This window comes from Galeopterus variegatus, unplaced genomic scaffold, assembly GCF_000696425.1.
Source record: "Galeopterus variegatus unplaced genomic scaffold, G_variegatus-3.0.2 Scaffold2335, whole genome shotgun sequence".
Classification (NCBI taxonomy): domain Eukaryota; kingdom Metazoa; phylum Chordata; class Mammalia; order Dermoptera; family Cynocephalidae; genus Galeopterus; species Galeopterus variegatus.
Window position 1 is genome coordinate 242,604 of NW_007728446.1, and position 26,473 is coordinate 269,076.

Consider the following 26,473-nt stretch of genomic DNA (forward strand, 5'->3'; position numbering starts at 1 on the left):
GGGACCAGCGCTTGAGCCCTGTGGTTGAGCTAAATTGCTGCTTCATTAATGATTCCCTGGGAAAAACTTTTTGTGCTGCTCAGGTTTTAACGGTGGACTTTGTAGATACTTCCAAGTCTTATGTGATCCAGTACACCTGGGTTGTATAGAAACTCTGGTGTGGACCTGAGTCTTTTCAGCAAATGGCTCCACCTGCAGTTCTTTATTTATGATTAGTCTACACAGAGTGGTTCTGTGCTGATTGGGGGTTAGATGATCTGTGCATGCTGTGCCCCAATTCTCTGCCGGTGGGCCCGTCTCCCCCACTGCCCATACTCCAAACACTTCCCATGGGACAGGCTGTGCACCCGTCCCTTGCAATGACTTGCTGGCCTCTGAGTGGCTCCTTTTTTCAGTTGCTGTGGCTCCTTGTTCCTGTGTAGGTCCACGGAAACCCTGTTAGTGGTCCTGCTGGCCTGAGGGTCACCAAGTCCCTCCTCTCCCCTGCCACCTCCAAGCAACTTCATAGGAAGGGCACAGCCATGGCTTTTGCCAGCTTTTGCTCTGTGCACTTACCACCTCCAGCCTGGAAGCGACCAGGATTCGAAATAGTAGGAGTGATCCTTTCTTTCTCTCACTGTGGCTTCTCCTGCCTTCATGAGCTCTGTAGGTCTCTCCTCCTCTTCCCCTGAGCTCTAGTGGCCCCAGCTTGGCTGTAGTTGCTTTTTAATAGTTGTAAATTGGTTGATTTGTGGTAGAGAGTGATGCTGGCAACTGTCTTTTCCACCATCTTGACCAGAAGCCCCAATGTTAATTTCTTAATTTCAGGAAATGAGCCACAGTTATGCAAGATATTAACATTAGAGGAAACTGGATGAAGGTTATATGAGAACTTTCTGTACTATTTTTGGAAATTTTCTGTAAATCTAAAGTGTTCGTGCCAAGTATGCTTCTCTGCCAATGAAAATTTATGGCCACAGAACATATATTTTTTGGACAGCACTGTTTCTTGGCTCTAGTCTAAAAGAACATTTGCTAAATGAAAGACCCTAAAGGCCAAGAAAATTGAAAAGAAGTCAGAGGAATAAATATAAAATAGAATGTATTAATGAATTTTTAGTCCCTTTAAGCTTTTACTTTTGCGAGAGGATTCAATGGAGAGCTTTAAGGCAGATGAGACTTGAAGCTTTTGAAGAGGCTCTAGGTCTTGATGAGGTTATTCAGACTCAGATCTTGAATGTGTAATGATGATAGACCATGATCTCTTGGTACTTGATGATCTCCCAAAGTGCTAGGATTTGAATGCCACAATACAAATTGATTCATGTTTTTGTTCGTTAATGATTCATGGCTTTCTTTACACGAAGTTCATTTTAGAGTCCATAGATATCAGTATTCTGCAAAACTGCGGTGGACCCAAGGCTCTGGGTCCATTTTTGGACCACCTTTAGTCCATTTTTGAGTTGATTCTTATATATGGGCTCAGATAAGGGTCCAATTTCAGTCTTCTGCATGTGGATATCCAGTTTTCCCAGCACCATGTATTGAAGAGATTCTTTCCCCATTGTGTATTCTTGGCACGTTTGTCAAAAATCAATTGCCTATAAATGTATGGGTTTATTTCTGGGCTTTCTACCCTATTTCATTGGTCAATATGTCTTTTTTTTTTTTTTTTAAAGATGACCGGTAAGGGGATCTTAACCCTTGACTTGGTGTTGTCAGCACCACGCTCAGCCAGTGAGCGAACCGGCCATCCCTATATGGGATCCGAACCTGGGGCCTTGGTGTTATCAGCACCGCACTCTCCCGAGTGAGCCACCGGGCCGGCCCAGTCAATATGTCTTTTTATGCCAGTACAACACTGTTTTCATTACTGTAGCTTTGTAATATAGTTTGAAATCAGGTAGTGTAATGCCTTCAGCTTTGTTCTTCTTGCTTAAGATTGCTTTGGCAATTCAGGGTCTTTTGTGGTTCCATACAAATTTTAAGATTGTTTTTTCTAGTTCTGTGAAGAATGACATTGGAATTTTGATAGGAATTTCATTGAATCTATAGATTACTTTGGGTAAGTATGGACATCTAATATTAATTTTTCCAATTCATGAACATGGGATATCTTTCCATTTATTTGTGTCATTTTCAAGTTCTTTCATCAGTGTTTTAGAGTTTTCAGTGTTTAAATTTCACCTCATTGGTTAAATTTAAACTTAAATATTTTATTCTTTTGAAAGCTTTTGAAATGGGATTGTTTTCTTAATTTCTTTTTCCAATAGTCTTTTGTTAGTGTATAGAAATGCTACTGATTTTTGTATGTTGATTTTGTATCTTGCAACCCTACTGAATTTGTTTATTGTAACATTTTTTGGTGGAGTGTTTAGTGCTTTATATATATAAAATGATGACATGAGCAAACAGGACAATTTCACTTCTTCCTTTCCTATTTGGTTTCCTTTTATTTCTTTTTCTTGCCTAATTGCTCTGACTAGGACTTCCAGTACTATGTTGAATAGAAGTGGTATGACTGGACATCCTTGTCTTGTTCCTGATCTTAGAGGAAAAGCTTTTAGCTTTTCATTGTTGAGTATGATGTCGGCTGTGGGCTTGTATTATATGACCTTTATTGTGTTGAGGTGAATTCCTTCTATACCTAATTTGTTGAGAGTTTTTATTATGAAGGATGTTGAATTTTGTTAAATGCTTTTTCTGCATTGATTGAGATGGTAATATAGTTTTTATTCTTCATTCTATTAATATGGTGAATCACATTTATCTTTTGAATATATTGAACCATTTTTGTGTCCCACGGATAAATCCCACTTGATCATGGTGAATGATCCTTTTAATGTACTGTTTAATTTGGCTTGCTAGTATTTTATTGATGATTTTTCCATCTAATATAATCAGGGATATTAGCCTGTAGTTTTCGTTTCTTGTCGTTTCTTTGTCTGGCTTTGGTATCAGGTTAATGCCAGTCTCCTAAAATGACTTTGGAAGTATTCCCTTCTCTTCAGTTTTTTGGATGAGTTTGAGAAGAATTGGAATTAGCTCTTCTTTAAATGTTTGGTAGAATTCTGCCATGAAGCCATCTGTTCCTGAATTTTTCCTTGATGGGAGACATTTTATTACTGATCCAGTCTCCTTACTCATTACTAGTCTGATCACAATTTCTATTTAGTCTTGGTGTAGGTTATATGTCTAGGAATTTATCCATTTCTTCTAGGTCATCCAATTTTTTATTACTGATCCAGTCTCCTTACTCATTACTAGTCTGATCACAATTTCTATTTATTCATTATTTAGTCTTGGTGTAGGTTATATGTCTAGGAATTTATCCATTTCTTCTAGGTCATCCAATTTATTGGCGTATAATTGTTCATAGTAGTCTCTTATGATCTTTCAACTATTGTCTCCTCTTTCATTTCTGATTTTATTTATCTGAGTCTTCTTTTTTTCCCTAGGCTAGCTAAGAGTTTGTCAGTTTTACTTAGCTTTTCCAAAAATCCGACCCTTAGTTCCATTGATCATTTCTATTATTTTTCTAGTCTTTATTTCACTTATTTCTGCTCTGATCTTTGTTATTTGTTTCTTTTTGATAACTTTGGGCTTAGTTTGTTCATCTTTTTCTAATTCCTTGAGGAGTAACAGTAGGTTGTTTATTTAAGATCTTCTTTTTTGATATAGGCATTTAATGATGTAGAGTTCCCTCTTAGAACTGCTTTTGCTGCATCTCTTAAGTTTTGGTTTGCAGTGTTTCCAGTTTTGTTTGTCTAAAGATATTTTTTAACTTCCTATAATTTCTTCTTTGACCCAATAATTGTTTGAGAGACCATTAATTGTTAAATATTGTTTAATTTTCATGTATTTATGAATTTTCCATGATTCTTCTTGTTACTGATTTCTAGTTTTACATCATTGTAGTTAGAAAATATACTTGGTATGATTCAATCTTCTTAAATTTGTTAAGACTAGTTTTGTGGCTAACACATGGTCTATCCTGGAGAATATTCCATGTATGCTTGAGAAGAATGTGTACTTTATTGCTGTTGGATGAAATGTTCTACATATGCATGTTACGTTCATTTGGTCTAAAGTGTTGTTCAAGTCTAATATTTTGTCATTGATTTTCTTTCTGGATAATCTGTTCATTATTTAAAGTTGGTATTGAAATCACCTACTATTGTTGTAGTCTGTTTCCCTTCAGATCTCTTAATGCTTGCTTTGTATACTTAGGTGCTCTGATGTTAGACATATGTTTATTTACAATTATTATATCCTGTTGATGAGTTGACTTCTTTATCACTTTATAATGATCTTCTTTGTCTCTTTTTACAATTTTTTATTTTATTTTATTTTATTGTTTGTTTTTGGCAGCTGGCTGATACAGGGCTCTGAACCCTGGACCTTGGTGTTATAATCTTTTTACAATTTTTGACTTAAACTCTATTCTGACTTCTTTGTCTCTTTTTACAATTTTTTATTTTATTTTGTTTTATTGTTTGTTTTTGGCAGCTGGCTGATACAGGGATCTGAACCCTGGACCTTGGTGTTATAATCTTTTTACAATTTTTGACTTAAACTCTATTCTGATATAAGTATTGCTATTTTTGCTCCCTTTTGGTCTCCATTTCCATTGAATATCTTTCAACATTCTTTTACTTTTAGTCTGTAAGTGTCCTTTTAAGGTGAAGTGAGTCTCATATAGGCAACATATAGTTGGGTCTTTTTTTTTTTTTAAATTCATTTCTCTACTTTGTGTCTTTTGATTGGAGAATTTAGTCTATTTGCATTCAAAGTAATTATTTACATGTAAGGATTTGCTAATGCTATTTTGTTAATTGTTTTCTGGTTGTTTTATAGGTCCTTGTTCCTTTCTTCTTCTTTAGTTTTCTTCCTTGTGGTTTGATGTTTTCCTGTAATTGTATGCTTTGAATCTTTTTTTCTTTTTATCTTTTGTGTGTCTACTAGGTTTTTGTTTTGTGGTTACCCTGAGGCTTACATAAAACATTTTATACTTATAACTGCCTATTTTAAGCTGGTAACTTAATTTCAATTGCATGCACAAACTACATTCCCCCCGACATTTTATGTTTTTGATGTCACAATCTACATATTTTTATAATTTGTATCCCTTAACAAATTATTGTAGCTATTGTTGTTTTTAATAGTTTTGTCTTTTAACCTTTATACTAGGGATATAATTGATTTACAAACTGCCATTTTGGTATTAGAGTGTTTTGAATTTGACGATGTACTTACTTTTACCAGTGAGTTTTATACTTTTTTATGTTTTTATGTCACTAATTAGTGTCTTTTTCCTTGAGCTTAAAGAGCTCCCTTTAGCATTTTTTGTAAGGCAGGTCTCTAATGGTGATAAACTCCATCTTTTGCTTGAGAAAATCTTTATCTCCCCATCATTTTTGAAAGACAGGATTGTTGGGTATAGTATTCTTGGTTGGTATTTTTTTTCCTTTCAGGATTTTGAATATGTTTCCCACTCACTCCCTTCTGGCCTGCTAGGTTTCTGTTGAAAACTTTAGTGATAGTTTTATAGGTATTCCCTTGTATGTAACAAGTTGCTTTTCCCTTGCTGCTTTTAAAGTTCTGTCTTTGTCTTTAACTTTTGACAATTTGAATATAATGTGTCTCTATGTGGGACTCTTTGGATTTATCCTATTTGGTGTTTATTAGGTTTCCTGGATCTGGATTTCTATTTCCTTCCCCAGGCTTGGGAAGTTTTCTGCCATTATTTCTTTGAATATGTTTTCTATCCTTTTCTCTCTCTCTTCTCCTTCTGTAATTATGGTAATGCATAAATTGTTCTGATTGATGGTATTCCATAAATCCCTTAAACTAGCTTCACTCTTTTTCATTCTTTTTTTTTCCTTCTGAGATTGGATGATTTTAGTGACCTGTCTTCAAGTTCACTAATCTTCTTCCACTTGATCTAATCTATTGTTGAGCCCCCCATTTGAATTTTTCAGTTCAATTATTGTCTTCTTTAGCTGTAATGATTTCCATTTGGTACTTTTATATACTTTCTCTCTCTTTCTTGGAATTCTCAGTGTGTTCTTGCATTGCTCTTCTTTTTTTTTTTTTTTTTTTTTTTTTTTTTTTTTGTGACCGGTAACTGGGAACTTTGAGTTTTAGCCCCTTCTCTGCCCTGATCCCAGGGAATGAAGTTCCTGGAAATGCTGTGTGCCTGTGTGTAGCTGCTACTTTATTCTATGATCTAGGGAGACTTGTGTATGCCTAATGATCCAAACTGTGGGGAACCTTAGAGTTAGGGTGCCATATGTGTGGTTCGTACCCTTCTCTCCTCAGGGAGAAGCTACTTGTTGGCGATTCCTTCTTGATTGTATGGTGCAGTTCCCAGGGTGGGGTTTGTGCCCATGTGTGCTTCCACTTTTCCTACCTGTTTGATGTGAATATTTTCTCAGTCGCAGGGTGCAGAAGAGTCAACTAGTTTCTGACTTTCTCTCAGAGGGAATTGATCTGTGTAGATGTTTATTCAGTGAGTCCAAGTGTGGAGGGAGAGTCAGGAGTCTCTTATTCCACCATGTTGCTGAAGTCATTCTCTAATTATTATTCTGATTAGAAATGTTACATTGACTCAATGGTTGTGATTGCTATATTACAAATTGCAATGCACAATATTGTTATATTGGGATCTTTGTCCAGAGGCCAACAGGAAGCTCCAAACTGTTTAGAAGACCCTGCCAGCCAGAGAGTCCTGAGTCCTATCAAGAATGAAGTAATTAGTTCAGGAAAAACAGATATTTTATGGAAGAACTGTGACTTTCTGGTAAATCGAATGTGCCACCTAGAAAGCCTCATCCAGTCCTTGAAGATGAACATCTTTCGTCTGCAAACTGAAAAGGATTTGAATCCACAGAAAACAGGTATAGAGAGGAGAATCATCAGAAATTCGGTTCCTGTGTGGGTGCTTGATGAATTTATGATTCTTTTCCTTTACTAACCTTCTTTCTATTGCTTGATGCCCCTCCTCTGCTGTCTGGTAGATTTTCTGAAGGATCGACTGAATACAATACAGGAGGAACATTCCAAAGACCTGAAACTGTTGCATCTCGAAGTAATGAATTTGCGCCAGCAACTGAGACATGTGAAAAAGGAAGAAGACAAAGCACAAGATGAAGTACAACGGTTGACTACCACTCTGGAGTTAGCCTCAGAGACAAAGGTTTGAATCCAGAGTTCTGAAGCATAAACTCACTGTTATGGTTAGCTGGAGGAGGCAACAGACCCATAAAACTAACTTTTAAAAATAGGTGATGTTTAAAATAGGTGATGATGGGGCCGGCCCGGTGGCGCACTGCTACAGTGCGCCGCTTGTGAGCGCAGTGGCACTCCCGCCGAGGGTTCGGATCCCACATACAGACCGGTTCCCGCTCACTGGCTGAGCGAGATGCGGGTGCGACATGGAGGGTTGTGATCCCGTTGCCGGTCCCAGTCCGGTACGGGCGCAACACTGAGGGTTGCAATCCGTTGCTGGACACGAAAAAAGACAAAAAGGAAAAAAAAAAATAGGTGATGATGATTTGAGTGTTCTTGGCATTTGAAATATATATGCATTGATAACCTAAACCACTGTGTGCTATCAGTGATCGATTATTTATAGAGCCCTTACCCTGCACAGGTGACAGTGAGGATGCAGAGGTATGAGTTAGAGTCTGTAAGGGCTGGCTGGTTAGCTCGGTTGGTTAGAGTGTGGTCTTGGTAACACCAAGATCAAAGGTTTGGATCCCCGTACTGGCCAGCCACCAAAAAAAAAGAAAAAAGGCTAGAGTCTGTGCTCTTCAAGACTTCAAGAGCTTATAGTTGGGATAATAAGGCATAGAATGAAAAATTAAATAGGGAAGAAATAAGAGTATAGGAAATGGTATAGGACAGTAAGATTTCAGAGTAAGGGCTTTGCAGTCAAACGTGTAAAAGAAGGTGAGGATACTCTGTCTAGAATAGATTAGGTAGGCTTCAGGAAAGAGATGAGACTTGAGCTGAACCTTTAGAAGGTAAAGTGAAGGAGTAAGAACATTTCGAGGAACACACACAGAGGCAGCAAAGAATAAGGACTGCTAGGAAAAGAAACTAACAATACTGTTTTCCCTCCATGGGCCAGGCTATGTAATAGATGTTCAATGTGTTGTTTTGTTTAATCTTTGTAAAACTTTGGGAAGCAAGATATTATTGTCCCTATTTTTAGCAATAAGTGTATTGGGACCCAGAGAGAAGTCATTTCTACAAGATCACACATATGCCTGTCTTCTTCCTGAAACCCAGTTTGAACTTAGATCTTTTCACTGGGTGTAATTAGGGAGAAATGTGTAAACTCGCCTGACAGAAGTGAGGTTTATTTGTGGAAAACAAGTTATATATTAGCTAGAGAGCACATTGTAGAGCATATCAGAATCAAGAGTAATCAGTAGCTGGGCTCAATCTGTGGGGAGTCAGTAAGATACAGAAGTGACATAATGAAAACAGGAAAACTAACTTGGCGTATAGAGTATTGATTATAGGCATAAGAGATAAGAGGCAGGGAAACCAATTATGAATTCATTGCATTCTTAGGTCTGACCTAGGGTTTTGGCATTTTGAAAAGAGGGGTATTCTGAGAGGAAAGATATGCTAGAATATGGTACTGGGTAGGGGCTGAAGGTAGGGAAGCAGGCAAAGACAACTCTGAGGTTTTACATCTGGGATTGTGGTGCCATTAATAATAAAAAAAGAGAACAAGTAGTGAAAGATGAGTTTTTCTATCCTGTACTCCTAAGCATGAAGAGTATTTGAAGCTAGAAGAAATAGAGTTCTTAAAAAAAAAAAAAAAGGAATATACCATGTAAGAAAAATATCTATCAGCTACCAGATTATCCTCTGACTATTGAATTTTATGTAGGAGGTGGGTTTGATTAATCACTATGATATAGAAGCAGAAATGATAGAAGTTATGAATCAAAGTAATAACATTCTTTTACAATAGCTTATGGTAATAATTACTTTAGACTTATAATAAGGAATACTTATAACTATATTAAAAATGGCATTTATAAGTTGCCAGAAAAATGACTAGATTTGAACTTATACAACTATAGACAATTTCTTCCTGTCATTTCAGATTATTTAGAACTTTTTTTCCTTCTACTTTTAGAAGAATGCAGCCGTTATTGAAGACGAACTGAAGACCACAAAACGTAAAATGAACCTTAAAATTCAGGAGGTAAGATAAAAAGATGCTGGAGGTAGAGGAGGTATTGGGATAGCAGAGGGGAAACCGAGAAAGTAGAAAAAGAGAATGAAAAGAAATGTTTGAAGAAAAAAATATGTGACTGTGTAGTAGGAACATTTAAAAAATGTGCCACGTGGAATTCAAGTGAAAGTGCCTGCCCTTACATGACATTGACTTCCTTTTGCCTCAATACTGCTATAAAACTAGAAACAGAAAATAAGTGCTGCAGAGCTAGGAGGAAAATAGTTATCACATGTGGTTGCCTGTGTACTACAGTTAAGAGGACAACTTCAGGCAAAGCCCTTTTAATCTAAAGTTATGTTTATGATAAAAAAAAAATCTTTTAATAAATCTGTTCATCTAGTTTTACCCTGAAACCTTCTTTTCAGCCCAAGTTTTAGTAGATAACAAATTGGAAATTATAAAGTAGGTGGCTGCAAAAAGCTGTTAGACTAAAAATTTTCAGGTCAAATCAGTGAAAGAGTCTGAAGAATTACTTACTCAGTATACTGTGATAATGGCCTAAAAACCTCAATATTCCCTGACAGAATAGTATTGAAGTTAATCCAAATCTATAGTCAAATTTTATTCAAAAGATTCTGTTATATAAAACAGAGAAGTAGAAATTTTTTAGGAAAATTCTCTTGCAAAACTATTTTTAAAATTATAAATATTAGTGCTTAAGTGGTAAACACAGCTATCTGGAAATTCTCTTATGTAGAGTGCTTTATTTGCCAGTAATTACTAATAAAAGCATGATTGTTTATAGTTAGTTAGAATGTATTAAGGTTTTTAAAAAATTTTTTTTAGATATTTCAATAGACCTTATTTTTTTTAGAGCAGTTTTAAGTTTACAGAAAAATTGTACAGAAGACACAGAGTTCCTCTATACCCGCTTCCCCCACCCCCAGTTTCCCCTTATTCACATTTTACATTAGTGTGGTACTTTTGTTACATTTGATAAACCAACATTGATACATCATTTAACTAAAGTCCACAGTTTATATTAGAATTTATTCTTGGGCCGGCCCCGTGGCTCACTCGGGAGAGTGCGGTGCTGACAACACCAAGGCCATGGGTTCGGATCCTATATAGGGATGGCCGGTTTGCTCACTGGGTGAGCGTGGTGCTGACAACACCAAGTCAAGGGTTAAGATCCCCTTACCGGTCATCTTAGGAAAAAAAAAAAAAAAGAATTTATTCTTTGTGCTGTATAGTTCTGTGGATGTTGACAAATGCATAATGCCGTGTATTCACCATTATAGGATTATACAGAATAGTCTTACTGCCCTAAAAATGACCTGTGCTCCACATACTCATCCCTCCCTGCCTCTTCCCTGAGCCCCTGGCAACCACTGATCTGTTCATTGTCTCTATAGTTTTGTTATCATTGGAATCATACAGTATTCAGCTTTTTTGGACTGGCTTCTTTCACTTAGTAAATGCATTTAAAGTTCCTTCATGTCTTTTCATGGCTTGATATCTCATTTCTTTTTATTGATGAACAATATTCCATTGTATGTACCACAATTTGTTTATCCATTAACTTATTAAAGGGCATTTTAAATTAGAAGCATGGTTGCTTCTAATTTTTGACAATTATGAATAATTTTGGTAATTATGATGAAGTTACTATAAACATTGTGTGCAGGTTTTTGTGTGGACATAAGTTTTCAGCTCACTCAGGTATACATCTATGAGTGCAATTACTGGATCCTATGGTAAGCCTATGTTTAGCTTTGTAATAAACTGCCAATCTGTCTAAAATGGCTGTACTATTTTGCATTCCTACCAGCACGGAATGAGTTGTTGCTCCATATCCTCACCAGCATTTGGTGTTGTCAGTGTTTTGAATTTGTTCCATTCTAAGAGGTGTGTAGTGGTATCTTGTTTTAATTTGCAATTCCATAGTGGCATAAGACATTGAGAGTCTTTTCATAATGCTTATTTGCCATCTGTATATTTTCTTTGGTGAGGTATCTGTTAGAACTTTTGCCCATTTTGTAATGGGATTGTTTGTGTTCTTATTGTTGAGTTTTAAAACTTTTTTGAATATTTTTGATACCCGTCCTTTATCAAATATGTGTGTACAAATATTTTCTCCCAGTCTGTAGCTTTTCTCCTCATTTTGTTAACAGTATTTTCACAGTTAAGAAGCTTTTAATTTAAATGATGTTCAACTTATCAAAATTTTTTTTCATAGACTGTGATTTTGGTGTTGTATCTAAAAAGTCATTGACAAACCCAAATCACCTAAAATTTTTCTTATGTTATCTTTTAGAAGTTTTATAGTTTTGCATTTTACACTTAGGTCTTTCATTCATTTTGAGTTCATGTTTATGAAAGGTGTAAGGTCCGTGTCTAGATTAATTTTTTGGATGTCCAGTTTGGATGTACTAAATTGTACAATATATTTTTATGTACATATATATTTTATGAAGTGTTTTATATTTTACAATTCAGATAATAGTTATGAACTGTACTCTTATGTCATCCTCACTAGGGTTTAAAAATAGACTTTCAGTTTAACATCACTTTATAAGAGGAATAGCATTCTCTGTAATACCCATTTAAGTTGGAAAGGATCTTTCGACCTCATAATAAAAAAAGACTCAACCTTCTTTATATTTTTACCTGATTCATTTTATAGTCATTTATTGACAGTAAAAAGGTCAGTGTACCTTTGAAAAAGAAAAAAAAAAGCGTTTTCTACTCTTACATATCACACAGCACAACTCTTCTGACACCAGGTGTGTGGGGTTTTCTCCCCACATACTAAGAAATTCTGTTCTCCAGTGGACACCAGCTGGGTGCCCTATGATTCAATTCTGACAGTATCTGGAGATAGCAGATTATGTGCTCAGTCCCATAAGACTGCCATCACCACCCTCATCACTTCACATGCCATTTGCAAGCCCCAGGTTGTGACCTGTGCTTCTGATCAACTGGCTATGAATCACGGTTCCCACAGTCCCCTCCTTGGGTTTGATTAATTTGCTAGAGCGGCTCACAGAACTCAGGGTGACACTTTACTTACGTTTACCCATTTATTATAAAGGATATTACAAAGGATACAGAAGAATAGCCAAATGGAAGAGATGCATATGGCAAGGCATGTGGGAAAGGAGGTGATGCTTCCATTTCCTCTTCTAGCATGCCATTCTCCAGACACCTCCACGTTTTTAGCTATCTGGAAGCTCATCTAAACCCTGTCTTTTGGGGGTTTTATGGAGGCTTCATTATGTAGGAATGATTGATTATGTCATTGACCATTGGTGATCAACTCAGCCTTCAGACCCTCTCTACTCCCCGAATCACTCAGGGTGGGGCTGAAAGTCCCAACCCTCTAATCATGTCTTGGTCTTTCTGGTGACCAGCCTCTCCATTCTGAAACTATCTAGGGGCCCTATGAAAGACGTGTGAAAGACAGTGTTACCAGGAGATTCCAAGAGTTAGGAGCTATGTGCCAGGAACCAGGGCAGAAACCAAATATATATTTCTTATTATATCATAATATTACAGTACCCAAATTCTTGGGTGTCTGTTTTGTCTGCTGCTTAACAGTTCCTTCATCATTTCTTTAGACTTTTAAGTTCCAAAACAAAATTGAAACAGCTTTCAGAGATATGTTTATAATACTACAGGATAAAAAATAATCCTGGATGAGCCCCCTACCAAATACATAGATGAAAAAAATCAAAATAAAGGAAAATAAAAGTTGAAAAATAAAGCCAGAAAATACAGAAAATAGACACTAAGGTATAATACTAGTGTTTTTCAAACTTTTTTGACAATCCATTGTAAGACATATTTTACACTACAACATCATATACACATATATATACACACAAATTTCACAAAGAAATACTTACCCTTACTACTTGTTATGTGCCCTATTTCCTTTGTATTCCATTTTACTCTTCTTTTTCCTTTTTCTAAGTACTACTTGCAACTTACTGATCGGTCTTGAACCCCAATTTGGAAAACAGACTTAATAGGAAGATGATGGCAACAAATGTGACTGTGTTTTTTAGAAGGTTATTATGCATTAGGGAGAAAGAAAAGCATGTTTCTGAGTAAGCATAAACGAATGGAGATTGTTTGGGTGTGAGATGGCATGTTCGGTAAGCTTTTCATGGTAACTTTGATCTTTGTTAAACTGGTTTGATGTTCAGTTGGCTTTGCCTAACAGCAGTGTTGCTCTGTAGCTAAAGAGACAACTGGCTCAGGAGAAGCACTTCAGGGACTCTCTTGAGAAATCTGGATCAGCCATGCTACTCAAAATACAAGAAATGGGATCAGCAGTGGAGACAGAACGAAAACAGGTAGAAAAATTTCCTCTTCTTATTTGTTAGGGAGATGAAACCAAAAAAGAAAAGCTGATATTTTACCTATAAACTTATAATTTTGCTAATTTCCTCTAGATTTATAAAATTATTTATTTTTCTTTAGTAGTCTGTTAACATTCTCAGTACAATTTTTTAAAAAAATTAGTGCAAAATAATGAAGAACTCTAATGTCATTTAATCCAATACTCTTATTAATTTATGAATAAGGGAGCTAAGGGCCAGAGAGGTTAATCCGCCTCAGGCTTGTAGGGGTAAACTCTAAGCTGCTGGTACAGTATACTTCCCCGGTGCTATACAACCTCTGTTATAGGCATTGATTTTTAAAGGCATTGCCTTGGTTTCATGCCATATGTATGTAACATAGGTAGAAAATAATGACTAAAGTAAGCTAACACTTGAAGCAAAGAATATGAATTAGTAAAACAACCAGGAACATGTTTACACTGATGTTTTCAATTACCATTATTTTTATTAGCACAGTATTTTTGCCTTCATTTTTGTTGTTATTTGAAGTACTTACATGTAATTTAGAATACTTTAAATTCGAACTATCTAAGGCAATCAGTACTTTCATATTTTGATAGCTGTAATTGGATTTTATAATCTTTATTATTTTAACCAATTGCTGTTCTCCACAACTGGATTATAAAAAGAATTCTACTTAAGGAATTTACAAGTGATCCTTTATTGCTATAACTTGTTTTGCCAATATGGTAGCCATTAGCCACATATGGTATTTAAATCTAAATTAGTTAAAATTAAAATTAAAGATTCCACTCCTCAGTCACTCTGGCCACATTTCAAGTGCTCAGTAACCTCTTGTGGCTAGTGACTTGTTTTGGAGAGTTGCACAGAAAGTTCTGTTGGATGGTACTGCTATAAGGCACTGCATTCTGTTGAAATTTTAACTAAAACATATTGACAAACTCCTTTTTTCCCTTCAGTGACATTAAGATTGGAAATTCTGCCTTACACATGTACTATAACATAGTTTATTAGAAAACCTTACCTTACAGAAAAGGAGTTTTTCTTATACAATTTCAGGTGCACATTTTGCAACAAAACAGCATTGCCCTGCGCAGCTCTATACAGACTACCCAAGAACTTCTGGCACAAGAACAACAACAAAAAGAGGAGTTGGAGACTGCTACCTCACAGCTCAAGTCTGATCTAAGTATGAAAATACATGCTAGAAAATACACTTTCGTTAATCTTTTGAGATTTCAGGCAAAAATCCTTAAGATCCCAAATTCTTGAAGTTGCTGATGTTATTGGTATTTCCCAAAGTTCCACATATAAAAAATTGCTGATTTCCTTTCTACCTGTGGTACTGAGACAAAAAGGAATGTTGGTTATAAAACAATTTGACCTTCTTAATTGTAACTATTCTTTATTTAGTTTCCCCCCCCCCAGGCTTATTTAAGTGTTTGTGGATTTGAGAGAACATTTGGTTTCTAGACAATTAGATTGAATATTGTATAATAAAATGTTAGTAAGGAAATAAGGCTATTAATCCTTACTCACCGATTCTATCAGTTCATCATGTCAGACTCTCCATTCTTCAGGTTATCAGTCTATTTTGATTAACCTATATTTGTAGAGATGGATTGTTGTAAGGTACCTTAAAGAGAGCTTAGATTAATTTCCTCATCTTACAGTTAAGTCCTCAGAGGTGACAGAGCTAAACAATGAAAGAGCCTAGACTTGATCTGAAGTTGCTCAGAATCTTGCTTCTTCCAACCGATCAGCCCTTTATCATACTACTATTGTTAATATGTCATTGTAAAGCAGTTTTCAGATTGTCTCAACTATAGAGATCATAGAGAGTTACAGTACAGTGCCCCACATGGTTAATACTTTGTGTTTACACAGAGCTTTCAGATAAATTATCTCATTTAATACTCAAAGCTATCCATACTTCCCAAAGTTACAAAAGGAAAAAATGATGGTGTGAAGTTTGAACCTGGATCTTCTAACTCTAAGCCCAGTGTTCTTTCCAGTACACTCTCTACTCTGTGGCTATAATGGGGACAGGGAATAAGAAAAGGGAAATGAAAATTATAAAACATAAAGCAAAGAGTAATGTGTTTGTGTTAGCGCATTTCTGTTGCTTATAACAAAATACCTGAAACTGGGTAATTTATAAAGAAATATAATTTATTTTTTACGGTTTCAGAGGCTGGGAAGTCCAAAGTCCAGGTAATACATCTGGTGAGGGCCTTCTTGTGGGTGGTGACTCTCCAAAGCAATGCAGGTTATCACATGGTCAATGGGCTGAGCAAGAGGGAGCTAACCTCACTTGGCTCTCCTTTAAAACCATCATAACCACTCTCATTACCACCCATTAAACTGCCAATAGATTAATCCATTCACAAGGGCACAGTTCTCACAATCTAATCACCTCTTAAAGGCCCCACCTTTCAATTACCATAATAGGATTTCTCACCCTCTCAACACTGTCACAGTGGGGATTAAGTTACCAATACATGAACCTTTGGGGGACACATTTAATCCATACCACCATTCGATGTTTTGACTTATTGCTTTTAGCAGAAAATACTCCTTTTCTTTATAGTTGATGGGTAGTGAATTTCTATGTGAAGTTCTCACCGACAATGCCCCAAGATAATTTTCTGTCTTCCTATGATTGCATGCCTACAAAAATACATGTTACATTTTATGGTGCTGCCGCATTATTTTATTCAAGCCTTACAACAGCCTTGCCAGAAAGATAAAATATACCTGTTCTACAGAAGAATAAAAAGATACAGAGAGACTGTATCCAAGGACCCACAGCAAACAGAATTGCTGGGGCTAAAACACAAATTTCTTTATTATTTTAGTTGGTCCTCTGATTGAGTTTTTTTTATGTTACTTTCTCATTGAATTGATACTTTATTTTTTGATTTTGTAAAGTATATGTGGAAGACCATTTAAAAAGTGAAGATTAAAACAACGATAATTTATAACTAACATGAGGGAAAGGAAGCCTTCTGAATACCAACTATGTGCTTAGTATTGAATTATAGACTTTACGTATGTGCAATTTTATTACTTTAATGTACAAATAGTTATTCTAACTGGATTAATAAAAATAATGCCTTTAAATATTTGCTTTAATGAATTTAAAAATATAATTGTTTATTAAATTTATTAACAATAAACATTTGTATACATATGTAAATATACTCCTTACAGTGATTAAGTTGTTATCCCAAATAAGATAAGCACTCTCTTTTCATTCTTACTTTGACTAGGAGAATTTTCAAAATAGGTCATATGGTTTGTTTTCTTAAACCTTTACATATTTTAAATTAGAGTTTACTCTGAGTCATGGACATATGTGTTCAAAAAGTATACTTTTTTCTAAGTTACATCCTATATAAAATGTGAGTTTTTATGTATTTTGTAATTTTCTGGCTTTAGAATATTTAAGTAAAAGAAAAATAATAGATCTTTATGAATTTTTCTATGAAGCCAAAGTATTACTCTCAGAAACGTTTATATCTTTTGGTTATGACTATACATTGCCAAACTATTCCCTAATTTTCTGTCTGTGGTTTTCTTTTTTTCACTGTCTGTACTCTCTGAGTGGTTTCAAGTCTTTTTTCCCCCGACACGAAATCATTCTTCTGAGCTCTAAATCAGTATTGTATTGGATACCCTGCAGATATGTCAAAACACATGGAAAACTTAAGTATTTCACTCATTCTCACTCATTCTGTCCCCCAAACCTGCTCCTTGTCTCATCTTCCCTGCCTAGTTGAAGAGTCCACCCTCCACTCTGCTGCCCAAGTCTGAGTGCCCAATGTTCTCCGTGACTCATCTATTGATTTTATGCTCCCCCAGTAAGCCACCATGTCCTGACAATCCCCTCTGCTTACTCTTTCACAAGTCGGTTTTTCCTCTGCCTCTCCATTGTCATTGCTAACAATTAGAGCCAGCCTTCATTCTTTTACACTTCAGTTACTGCAACAACTACTGAACTAACCTCCCTGCCTTTGTCAAACGTTTGTTAGAGTGATTTATCTTACAATCTCTAATAGATTTAATAACAAAATTCTTTGACCACGTCCCACCCAGGCTTAAAATCCTTCAGAGACTCATCTACATATCAAGTGAAATGTGACCTCGTGTATGACATTTATATTGTATACTGTGGCATATTTTCTTGATAACTTAGTTTCTACTCTATAAAAATGTCATAGAAATACTTGGGTATCCTTGTTTCTGTAAAATATAGACTAAAAAAAATTAAAGCTTCTCAGGAAAAAAAAATTCTATGTGATTTCAAGCAGTAAGTTATTATTGCCATACTTATGTGGACCTTTCGTTTTTAGTTTCTAGAGATGACCTCATTTCCAAGTTGGTTGAAGAAAATAAGGTAAGTTTTGAGAGTACAAAGATGGTCTCTTCTCTCTTTACTAAGTTATATTTCCTTGTTCATGTTGCTTTACAGTCTTGATTCTGCTAAAAGCTATATATAAAAATGTTTCATGTAAATGAGTTGTATAATCAGGGTAATACTGGGTATATTAGGAACTAAGAAGTCAACTTATGCAGATTATTATAGTTTGAAAGGTGAATTGATGAAAATAATGCGACATTTGTGTTTTTTGCCTATTGCAAACTAATTGTTATAAATTAAAGAAACATTTTATCAGCACCACACTCTCCCGAGTGAGCCAAGAGCCGCCCTAAAGAAACATTTTAAAGATGTAAGAAATATAACTACTTCTTGGTCATGGTGGTTGCATAACAGTGTGAATGTATTTAATGCCACTAAACTATACACTTAAAAATGTTTAGAATGATAAATTTTGTTATGTATATTTTACTATAATTAAAAAATGAAAAAAATATATAAACTGATTTTATATCTTATTACATTTCTAAATTAATGTCTTGATGTATAAATCCTATTTAGAATAGTTTTTCTGGATGCTATCTCAATCCTGTGTTATATATTGTTTCCCTTTCTTGAGATGCTTCTTGTGGGAAAACAGAAAAGTGGTTCTCTTTGTAGGGAGAAGGTTTATAATCTGTCCTTTCCCATTCTACTAAGTACCTGTTAGGGAAAGCCCAACCTACAACTCACAATTACCTTTCTCCCATCCCAAAGAGAACTATTTTCCCTGTCCACACCCACCACTCCCTGCTCCACTTCCAGGTACTGCTTCATGAAAATATGTCACTTTCTTATAACTTTAAAAGACCCCTGAATATGTACCTTTAAAATCACAAGATCTTACTGCTAATTGGAAAAAGTGTGTGTATAATATAACAAATACTTAATCTTAGAACTTCCTTGTTATAAGAATACTTGGTATATATTTAGGTAATGGTTTTAGACAAATTCTTTCTAGTTGGAATCCCAATATTAGAATAGATTTAATATACTGTTTTTTAAGAATAGACTTTATATTTTAGAGCAGTTTTAGGTTTACAGCAAAATTGAGAAGGTACAAATATTTCCCATATATCTCACACATGCATAGCTTCTCTCATTATCAACATTCCCCACCAGAGTGGTACGTTATTACAATTGATGAACCCACATTGACACATCATTATCATCCAAAGTTCATAGTTTACATTAGGGTTCGCACTTAGTACTGTACATTTTATGGATATGGGCAAATGTACAGTGACATATACCCACCATTACAGTATCAGAGTACTTTCACTGCCCTAAAAATCCTCTGTGCTGTACCTTTTATCCCTCCCTCCTTCCTAACCCCTGGCAGCCACTGATCTTTTTACTGTCTCCATAGATTCGCCTTTTCCAGGATGTCATATAGTCAGAATCCTACAGTATGTAGACTTTTCAGACACGTTTCTTTTATTTAATAATAAGCATTTAAGTTTCCTCCATGTCTTTTGATGGCTTGATAGCTCATTTCTTTTTAGTGCTGAATAATATTCCATTGTCTGGAGGTACTACAGTTTATCCATTAACCCGTTGAAGGACATCTTGATTGCTTCAAGTTTTGGCAATTATGAATAAAACTGCTATAAACATGTGTGTGCAGATCTTTGTATGGCCATAAGTTTCAACTCCTGTGAGTAAATACCAAGGAGCACAATTACTGGATCAAATGGTTAAGAATATGTCTAGTTTTGTAAGAAACTACCAAACTGTCTTCCAAAGTGGCTGTACAATTTTGCATTCCCAACCAGCAATGAATGAGAGATCTTGTTGCTCCTCGCAAGCAGTTGGTATTGTCAGAGATCTGGATTGGCCATTCTAATAGGTGTGTAGTGATATCTTCTTGTTTTAAATAAACAGTTTTGACAAATTAAGAATAAAAAGAAGTTTGGGAGTTGAAGATATCAAGATTCTGTTTTAAAATTTTAGACGATGCTTATATGTGTATATCATTAGAACATGAACTGGTACTGGCCAAAATACAGAGCAGGTATTTTTATAGAAATACATGTACTGTCTCTTAGTGTGAAAAAGAGAGTAATTCTTTATTTCCCCCTATAGAATATGCAGATGTCTTTCAACAAGGAACACGAAGAAAATGCATGTTTGAGATCTGAAATAATGTCCCTTCATGAAGCATCAGAAAAAGCACAGGTAAATCTTCACCATTTCTCTAGTTTTTATATATTACTTAATTTTGTTCAATTAAAGAACAAAGATTAATTTGATTATATAAATTTATACCATCTCTATTTTTCAATTTTTTATTTCCATAAGACTTTCTTTATCTAAGCAGCATTATTAGATTAGCTACATTTCTCATTTCACTCTCCACATTCCTATGACACATAGGTATACAAGATGTTCCACTAAATTATGTACTAGTTTATACTTTGCCTTTATTTGCTTTTTAATTTACTCATTAAATATATACTTTTTTTTTTTTTTTTTTTTTTGGGCTGGCCACTGCAGGGATTGAAACCTGAACCTTGATGTTATCAACACCACGCTCTAACCAACTGAGCTAATCGGCCAGCCCCTACCTTTTTTGTCTTCCATAATGAACTTCTAAGGAGTTCAATAGCAAGGGCTATGTCTTACACTTTCTTTGTAACTTCTATAGCATATAGCACAGTAGGAACCTAAGAAATGGTTTGCTGGATCTTGGAGTTATGCGTAATCATTTTCTGCAGGAGGATGGTCCCCAAATTTAGCCGATGTTATATATATTAAAAAACATATATATATATACGCATGTATATCAAGAATAGTCACCAAATATGCAGACAAACTGGAGTTATTTATCACAAGGCCCAATGAAATACAAGGGTACTTCAAGAAGTTAATGGAAAAATAGAGTTAAAAGATAATACAAATCTTTCCATGAATATTTTGAAGACCCCTCGTAGTGTTTATCACTTAAAATAACTTTTCTATTGGTACAATTTGATTATGTCAATGTTAGATTCATAGCATTGCTGTGCCCTTTATAATAAAGAAAAAGCAAGATAAAATTGTTCTTTTATAAAATAATAACTACAACTACTCTTCCTATACTAATAGTAGTTAATATTTTTACCGAACCTATGCCACAATTCAGGAACAATTTTAAGCACCTCATGTAACTAATGAATTTTAATTCTTGTAATAGTTCTATGAAATAGAAAATATTATTCACATTTTAAAAATAAAGGAGCTGATATACAGAGGTTCAGTAACTTTGCTAATAAGTGGCAGAGTTGGAATTTGAGCTCATGTAAGTTTACTCTAAAGAAAATTAGCTACTTCTGTTCAAGGAGCAAGAGTTCTCCTGTCTTACACCTGGATATTCCTTGATGAATAGTTTGTACGTCTGGTTATGACTTTAACATGTCCTGAATATGTTTTTAACTCCTGTACTATCATACCACTTATGATGCTTGCTAGATAATCTTTCATTTATATTTTCTTTGTTACCATTTTATTTTTTGTATTTTTTTCCTATTACTCCGTCAAAGTTATTTCTTTTTCCTTGAAGAGCTTGTTCATTAAAACATAAGATCCATGCTAAATCTATCTTGCAAAAGTAACATAATTAAGATAAATGTTTTTCACAAGAATGCAAATTACAAAATATCAAAAGACAAGAATTATTAACTGACTACATGTACAATAGATCTGTAGTACAAAAGGTTTTTGTTTTATATTGAAAGATTAATCTTATGATGGTAAAATCATCTATATTTGCTTTTATGAATACTGTAGTAGGTAGAAGCTTCTTGTAGTTGAAGAAGCTTAGATATTTTGTGTTATCTGCTAAACAATTCTGAATGCTTATCTTCTTTTTTTTCTGTCCATTTTGAGACCGGCCGCACCGCGCTCAGCCAGTGAGCGCTATGGAGCACACTGGTCATCCCTATATAGGATCTGAACCTGTGGCAGTAGTGCTGCTGTGCTCCCAGCGCCGCACTCTCCCGAGTGCGCCACGGGCTCGGCCCTGAATGCTAAACAATTCTGAATGCTTATCTTCTTTTTTTTCTGTCCATTTTGAGACCGGTCGCACCGCGCTCAGCCAGTGAGCGCTATGAGCACACTGGTCATCCCTATATAGGATCTGAACCTGTGGCAGGAGTGCTGCTGTGCTCCCAGCGCCGCACTCTCCCGAGTGCGCCACGGGCTCGGCCCTGAATGCTTATCTTCTAATTATGGGAATGGAGTTCTATAATATTGGCTAGGCACCTACATTGTAAATTTCACTCTGCAGATGTCTTGCTCTAATTGATCAGTGTTCAAAATTGTGAAGAACAGAAAGTCAGTAAAATGCCATATGCCTCAGTTGCTCTCTCCTTTTAATTTGGAATTATTTAGGGTGTTGACTCCAAATATTTGAAAGCATTTTATAAACTAATGAAATGTCAATTGGAGATAGGTTAAATAAGTTAGGTTCACACATATAGTGAGATAATATGCAGTCATTAAAAATAATGATACATAAGTGACAATAAATTTTTATTGGAGAGACCTATGACTTGCTGTATATGCTGTCTTAGGTTTTGAATGACCAACTGACTAAAAAGTGTTCAGAGCTGAACTGCATGCTTCAGACTGTTAGTATGGAAAAAGCCAGAATCATTGCTGACCATCAAGTCATTCTGCAGGTATTCGTTTAACACTAGTGAACTTCTGATAGAGTCAGCAGAAAGCCACCCTGGCTGAGAGATTGGTAAATGTTCATGATCAACTGGATAAACGAAATATTGTGACAATAAATTCCCAAAAAATTGCTGAATTATTTTATTTCTTGATTAGTGGTTTCAGTTTTCATCAGAGGAGTGATATGGCCTTATACTCAGTGCTTTTTAATGCTTTCTTCTCAAATATCATTACTTTAGGAAAAGTAATTAGCTGTCCCAATATATAATCATAGAGAACAATTATGACTGACCCTAAAGTACTTACCTTTTCCCCAAACACCCCGTGATTTTCCATTTCGCTTATGCCATTCTCTTTGCTGAGAATGGTCTTTACTTCAACTGTTTGAAATTCTATTAATTCTTTAAAACTCACTTTCATCAGGGAGATTGATCATCTCAACCTAAAAGGATGAGTTTTCCCTTTCAACCTCTATTCCTAGGACTCTAAGCAGACAATTATAATAATAGGTCTGTCTCTATACATTTTAAAATCACACTTACTATATATCAAGCATTGCACTAGGTATTTTACTTATACTACCTCCTTTAATTATAGCAGCCATTATGTAAAAGGATATTTATTATCCACATTTTATAGATAAGAAAAATGAGGTTTAAAGAAGTTAATTAACATGTCCAAAGTCACCAAGCTAGTAAGGAGTAGAGCTGGATTTAAACCAACGTTGAGTCCGGAGTCAATGTTTTTAATTATTACTTATGCTGCCTCCCTATTCTGCATTCTCTAGTTGTAATTTATGTGCATGGTTCATTTTCTGTATTACATCGTGAGCTTCATAGAAGCAAAGACATTGCCTTATATATCTTTGTTATTTCTCATAGTGCTTAATGTGTTTTGCACGTAACAAATACTCAAAAGTATTTTTCATTAATTCAACAAATATTTAGTGTTTACTCTGTGCAAGTATGATGCTAGATCTGTATAGGATGATAGCAATGAACAAAACAAAAATCCCTACTTTTGTGGATTTACCATTTAGTGGCCTGAATCACATATGTAACAATGTCACAAACATTTCAAAATTTTGGAATATAACACAAGTGGGATCCCAGTTTTCCAAGTTGAGAATGTGTGAAAGTTTGCTTTGTAATCAAATATTGTTAAAATAGAAGTGTTTTTAAATGTGTTTACAAAAGTAGTTTTTAATATGTACTGTATTTGCAAAAACATCATGGATTGTAGATTAGGGGTATGTGTGTATAAAAATGTTATGTTTTGATAATTCAAAAATGGTGAGCATGAAAAAATAAATTGTGCAAAATAGTTATAGTGATTCTACCATAACAGTGTCTGAGTGCAATTTAAGATATTCTCAAAAGAATTCACACCAAACTATTACACATGATTATACCTACAGAGTGGGATTATTTGGAGGGAGGTATAGATGGAGATGAAGGGATCTTTTCACTTTATATTTATATATATTTATACTGTTTTACTTTTTAAAGTATCATATAAAAATTTAACAATACTAAAAATATTCTTAATATAATCTTCTATCTTTAAAAATGTGTTGGTATTAGGATTTTTACAAATTTTTTAGCAGGCTAGGTAAATATTGCATCTTGACTGTCGACTAGTAGAATCATAAAATGATAGAATTATAGTCAGCTCAGGGCAGGACAAAGATAAAGCTGGATATTAAAATAAATTATTTTAAAAAGAGCTTTTATTTATGGAAATTAGTAAGTTAGTTCGGTGTCTTTGATCAGTTCCCTACAAATGACACCGTATCAAATGACTTTCTGTCATCTCAGCTTGTAATATTAATCCTGATACTCAGGTAGAGCAGAAAATGATGACACAGACATTTCAAGAACAAAACTTACTGCTGGATGCAGCCCATGCCAGTATCACAAGTGAACTACAGACTGTTCAGAATGAGAAAAACCAACTCCAAGCACATCTGTAAGTAAATTATGGGCAACTTCTTATGCATCTTTTGTTCTTGCATTTGTATTTTATACCGTTAGTGAAAATGTTTAATTCTGCATTTGCTGGGCCAGCTACAAAGATAAAATAAAGACTCTGCCCTCAAGAAGCTAGTTTTGTCAGAACATCTTGGTAACTGCTCTCAAGCAAGAGATATGTTCCATAAGAACAATTAATCACTCTTTCTGTTAAAGTAGAACTCTCATTTTGCTTTCATATCTCCTCGTTCTTTTTCTGCAGGGACCATTTAATCCTTGAGCATAACCAGTGTATCCAGAAAGCGAAGGATGCTGAGAAGAGGACAACTGTGCACAAAGAGCTGCTAAAATCAACTATCGCAAGATTGCGAGGTGAATTGGAAGCATCAATGCAAGAGAAGAAGTCTCTACTAGAGGAGAAAGAAAGACTTGAGAAAGAGGTAGGTAGAAGCAGATTTGCACTGTCTCCTAGTTGTGTGGTGAGATCGTCTTATAATTGTACTCTAAGTGCATAGGTCAAGAAAAGAAATAAAACCCAAATGCATTTTGTCTGAGTTGCCCATAAATAAATCTTTAGGTGGCTAATCTGGGCTTTTTAGCATGTGAAGTAGTCTATACCAAGTAGTACAGTATACCTTTTACAGCATTAGTGAAAGTTAACTAATAATTCACACATCCTCATGTTACTTAAGGGTTCACATTTAAAAAATTGATTTCCCCTGAAAGAGTGGGACAGTAGAGTTGAAAGGGGAACAGCCCTGTCTTCCTAGTTAGGAGGGAATGAGCAGAGTCTGACATGCAGACGTGTCTTTCTAATTTCAGGGCTATTTGTGAAGTCTGCTCTGCCTCAGAGACTCCCTGATTGGCCCTTTTTCTGAGAGGATTTGCTATCTCTGCAGTGTAGGTATTAATGGGCAGGATGTGTCTGTTCTAGTAGCACCTATCAGCTGCTGTAAAATTGACCCATTTCTTTTCCCTTCCCAGGTTAATACAACTGAAAAAGAAATAGCAGAAGAAAAATCCAGTTTGGAAAAGGAATTAGCTAAGAACAAGGTATTCTCCATTTTATTTGTTGACATTTCTCTATATTTCGTTTCCTAGTGTATCAGCTTATCTTAATGAGGAGATGGGTGACTTTGTTGAGTACAAATACGTGGGGGGAAAAGGAGCCATGAAGCTGGATGCCACTCAGAGCACTCCAGTCACTGCAGCTGAAGATTGCTTCTGGAGACTGCTTATTGAGCAACTGTGGTTTGCCAGTGAGTTGTCACTGCTTCTGGCCCTTGTATTCACTGAGTATTTTAGCCAGGAATTCCCCTGAGAGTGAGCTAATGGGCCTGTGTGAGGAAAGGGGCATGACTGCTGACAATGCTGTTTTTTTAAAAAAGCTAGCATAGGCTTCTTACGTACCTATGAGCACCTGCCATTTTATCTTCGAGGTACCCTTTCTAACAAGGTAGTATGTCCAGAGAAACAAATAAAATCCTTATCAAAATAAAACAGAAATCAATCTTTAAAACATTGCTATTTAGGTTTCAAATTTCAAGAGAGTAAAGATTATGTGTCACTGTCATCTAGAGAATATATCAGGAGTATCAAGGAGTATAAGCTTACCCCACACAAGAAATCCAGCCATAGGGGTCGGGTAGAGTCATCAAGCCTTGACTGTATCTTGGCTTCTGGCTTGGCCAAACATCATTCGTATTATCATATATACATGTGAACTTTAAAGTTAAGAATTGGACAGAGGAGTAAAGCTAAACTGAGCCTGAGTTCAAATACAGTTACCACCAAGCTGGCAGGTTCCGCCTCTGGTTTAGCCATTGATATGTGGTGATATGAAAATAGTCCACCCTAAAAATTCTTGAGTAAAGCT

The 26,473-nt window shown here is 35.3% G+C and overlaps 1 protein-coding gene across 1 annotated transcript in view; it reads left to right on the top strand.

Annotated features, from left to right (window-relative positions):
* Nucleotides 1-26,473, top strand: part of LOC103597509 (coiled-coil domain-containing protein 150-like) — a 71,570-nt gene that overhangs the window by 13,134 nt on the left and 31,963 nt on the right. The window contains 11 exon segments of the mRNA XM_008581364.1: nucleotides 6,658-6,878; nucleotides 6,999-7,177; nucleotides 9,140-9,208; nucleotides 13,426-13,542; nucleotides 14,611-14,740; nucleotides 17,907-17,950; nucleotides 20,057-20,149; nucleotides 22,525-22,632; nucleotides 24,471-24,595; nucleotides 24,860-25,037; nucleotides 25,582-25,650. Of these exon segments, the coding sequence (XP_008579586.1) occupies nucleotides 6,658-6,878; nucleotides 6,999-7,177; nucleotides 9,140-9,208; nucleotides 13,426-13,542; nucleotides 14,611-14,740; nucleotides 17,907-17,950; nucleotides 20,057-20,149; nucleotides 22,525-22,632; nucleotides 24,471-24,595; nucleotides 24,860-25,037; nucleotides 25,582-25,650 (1,333 nt within the window).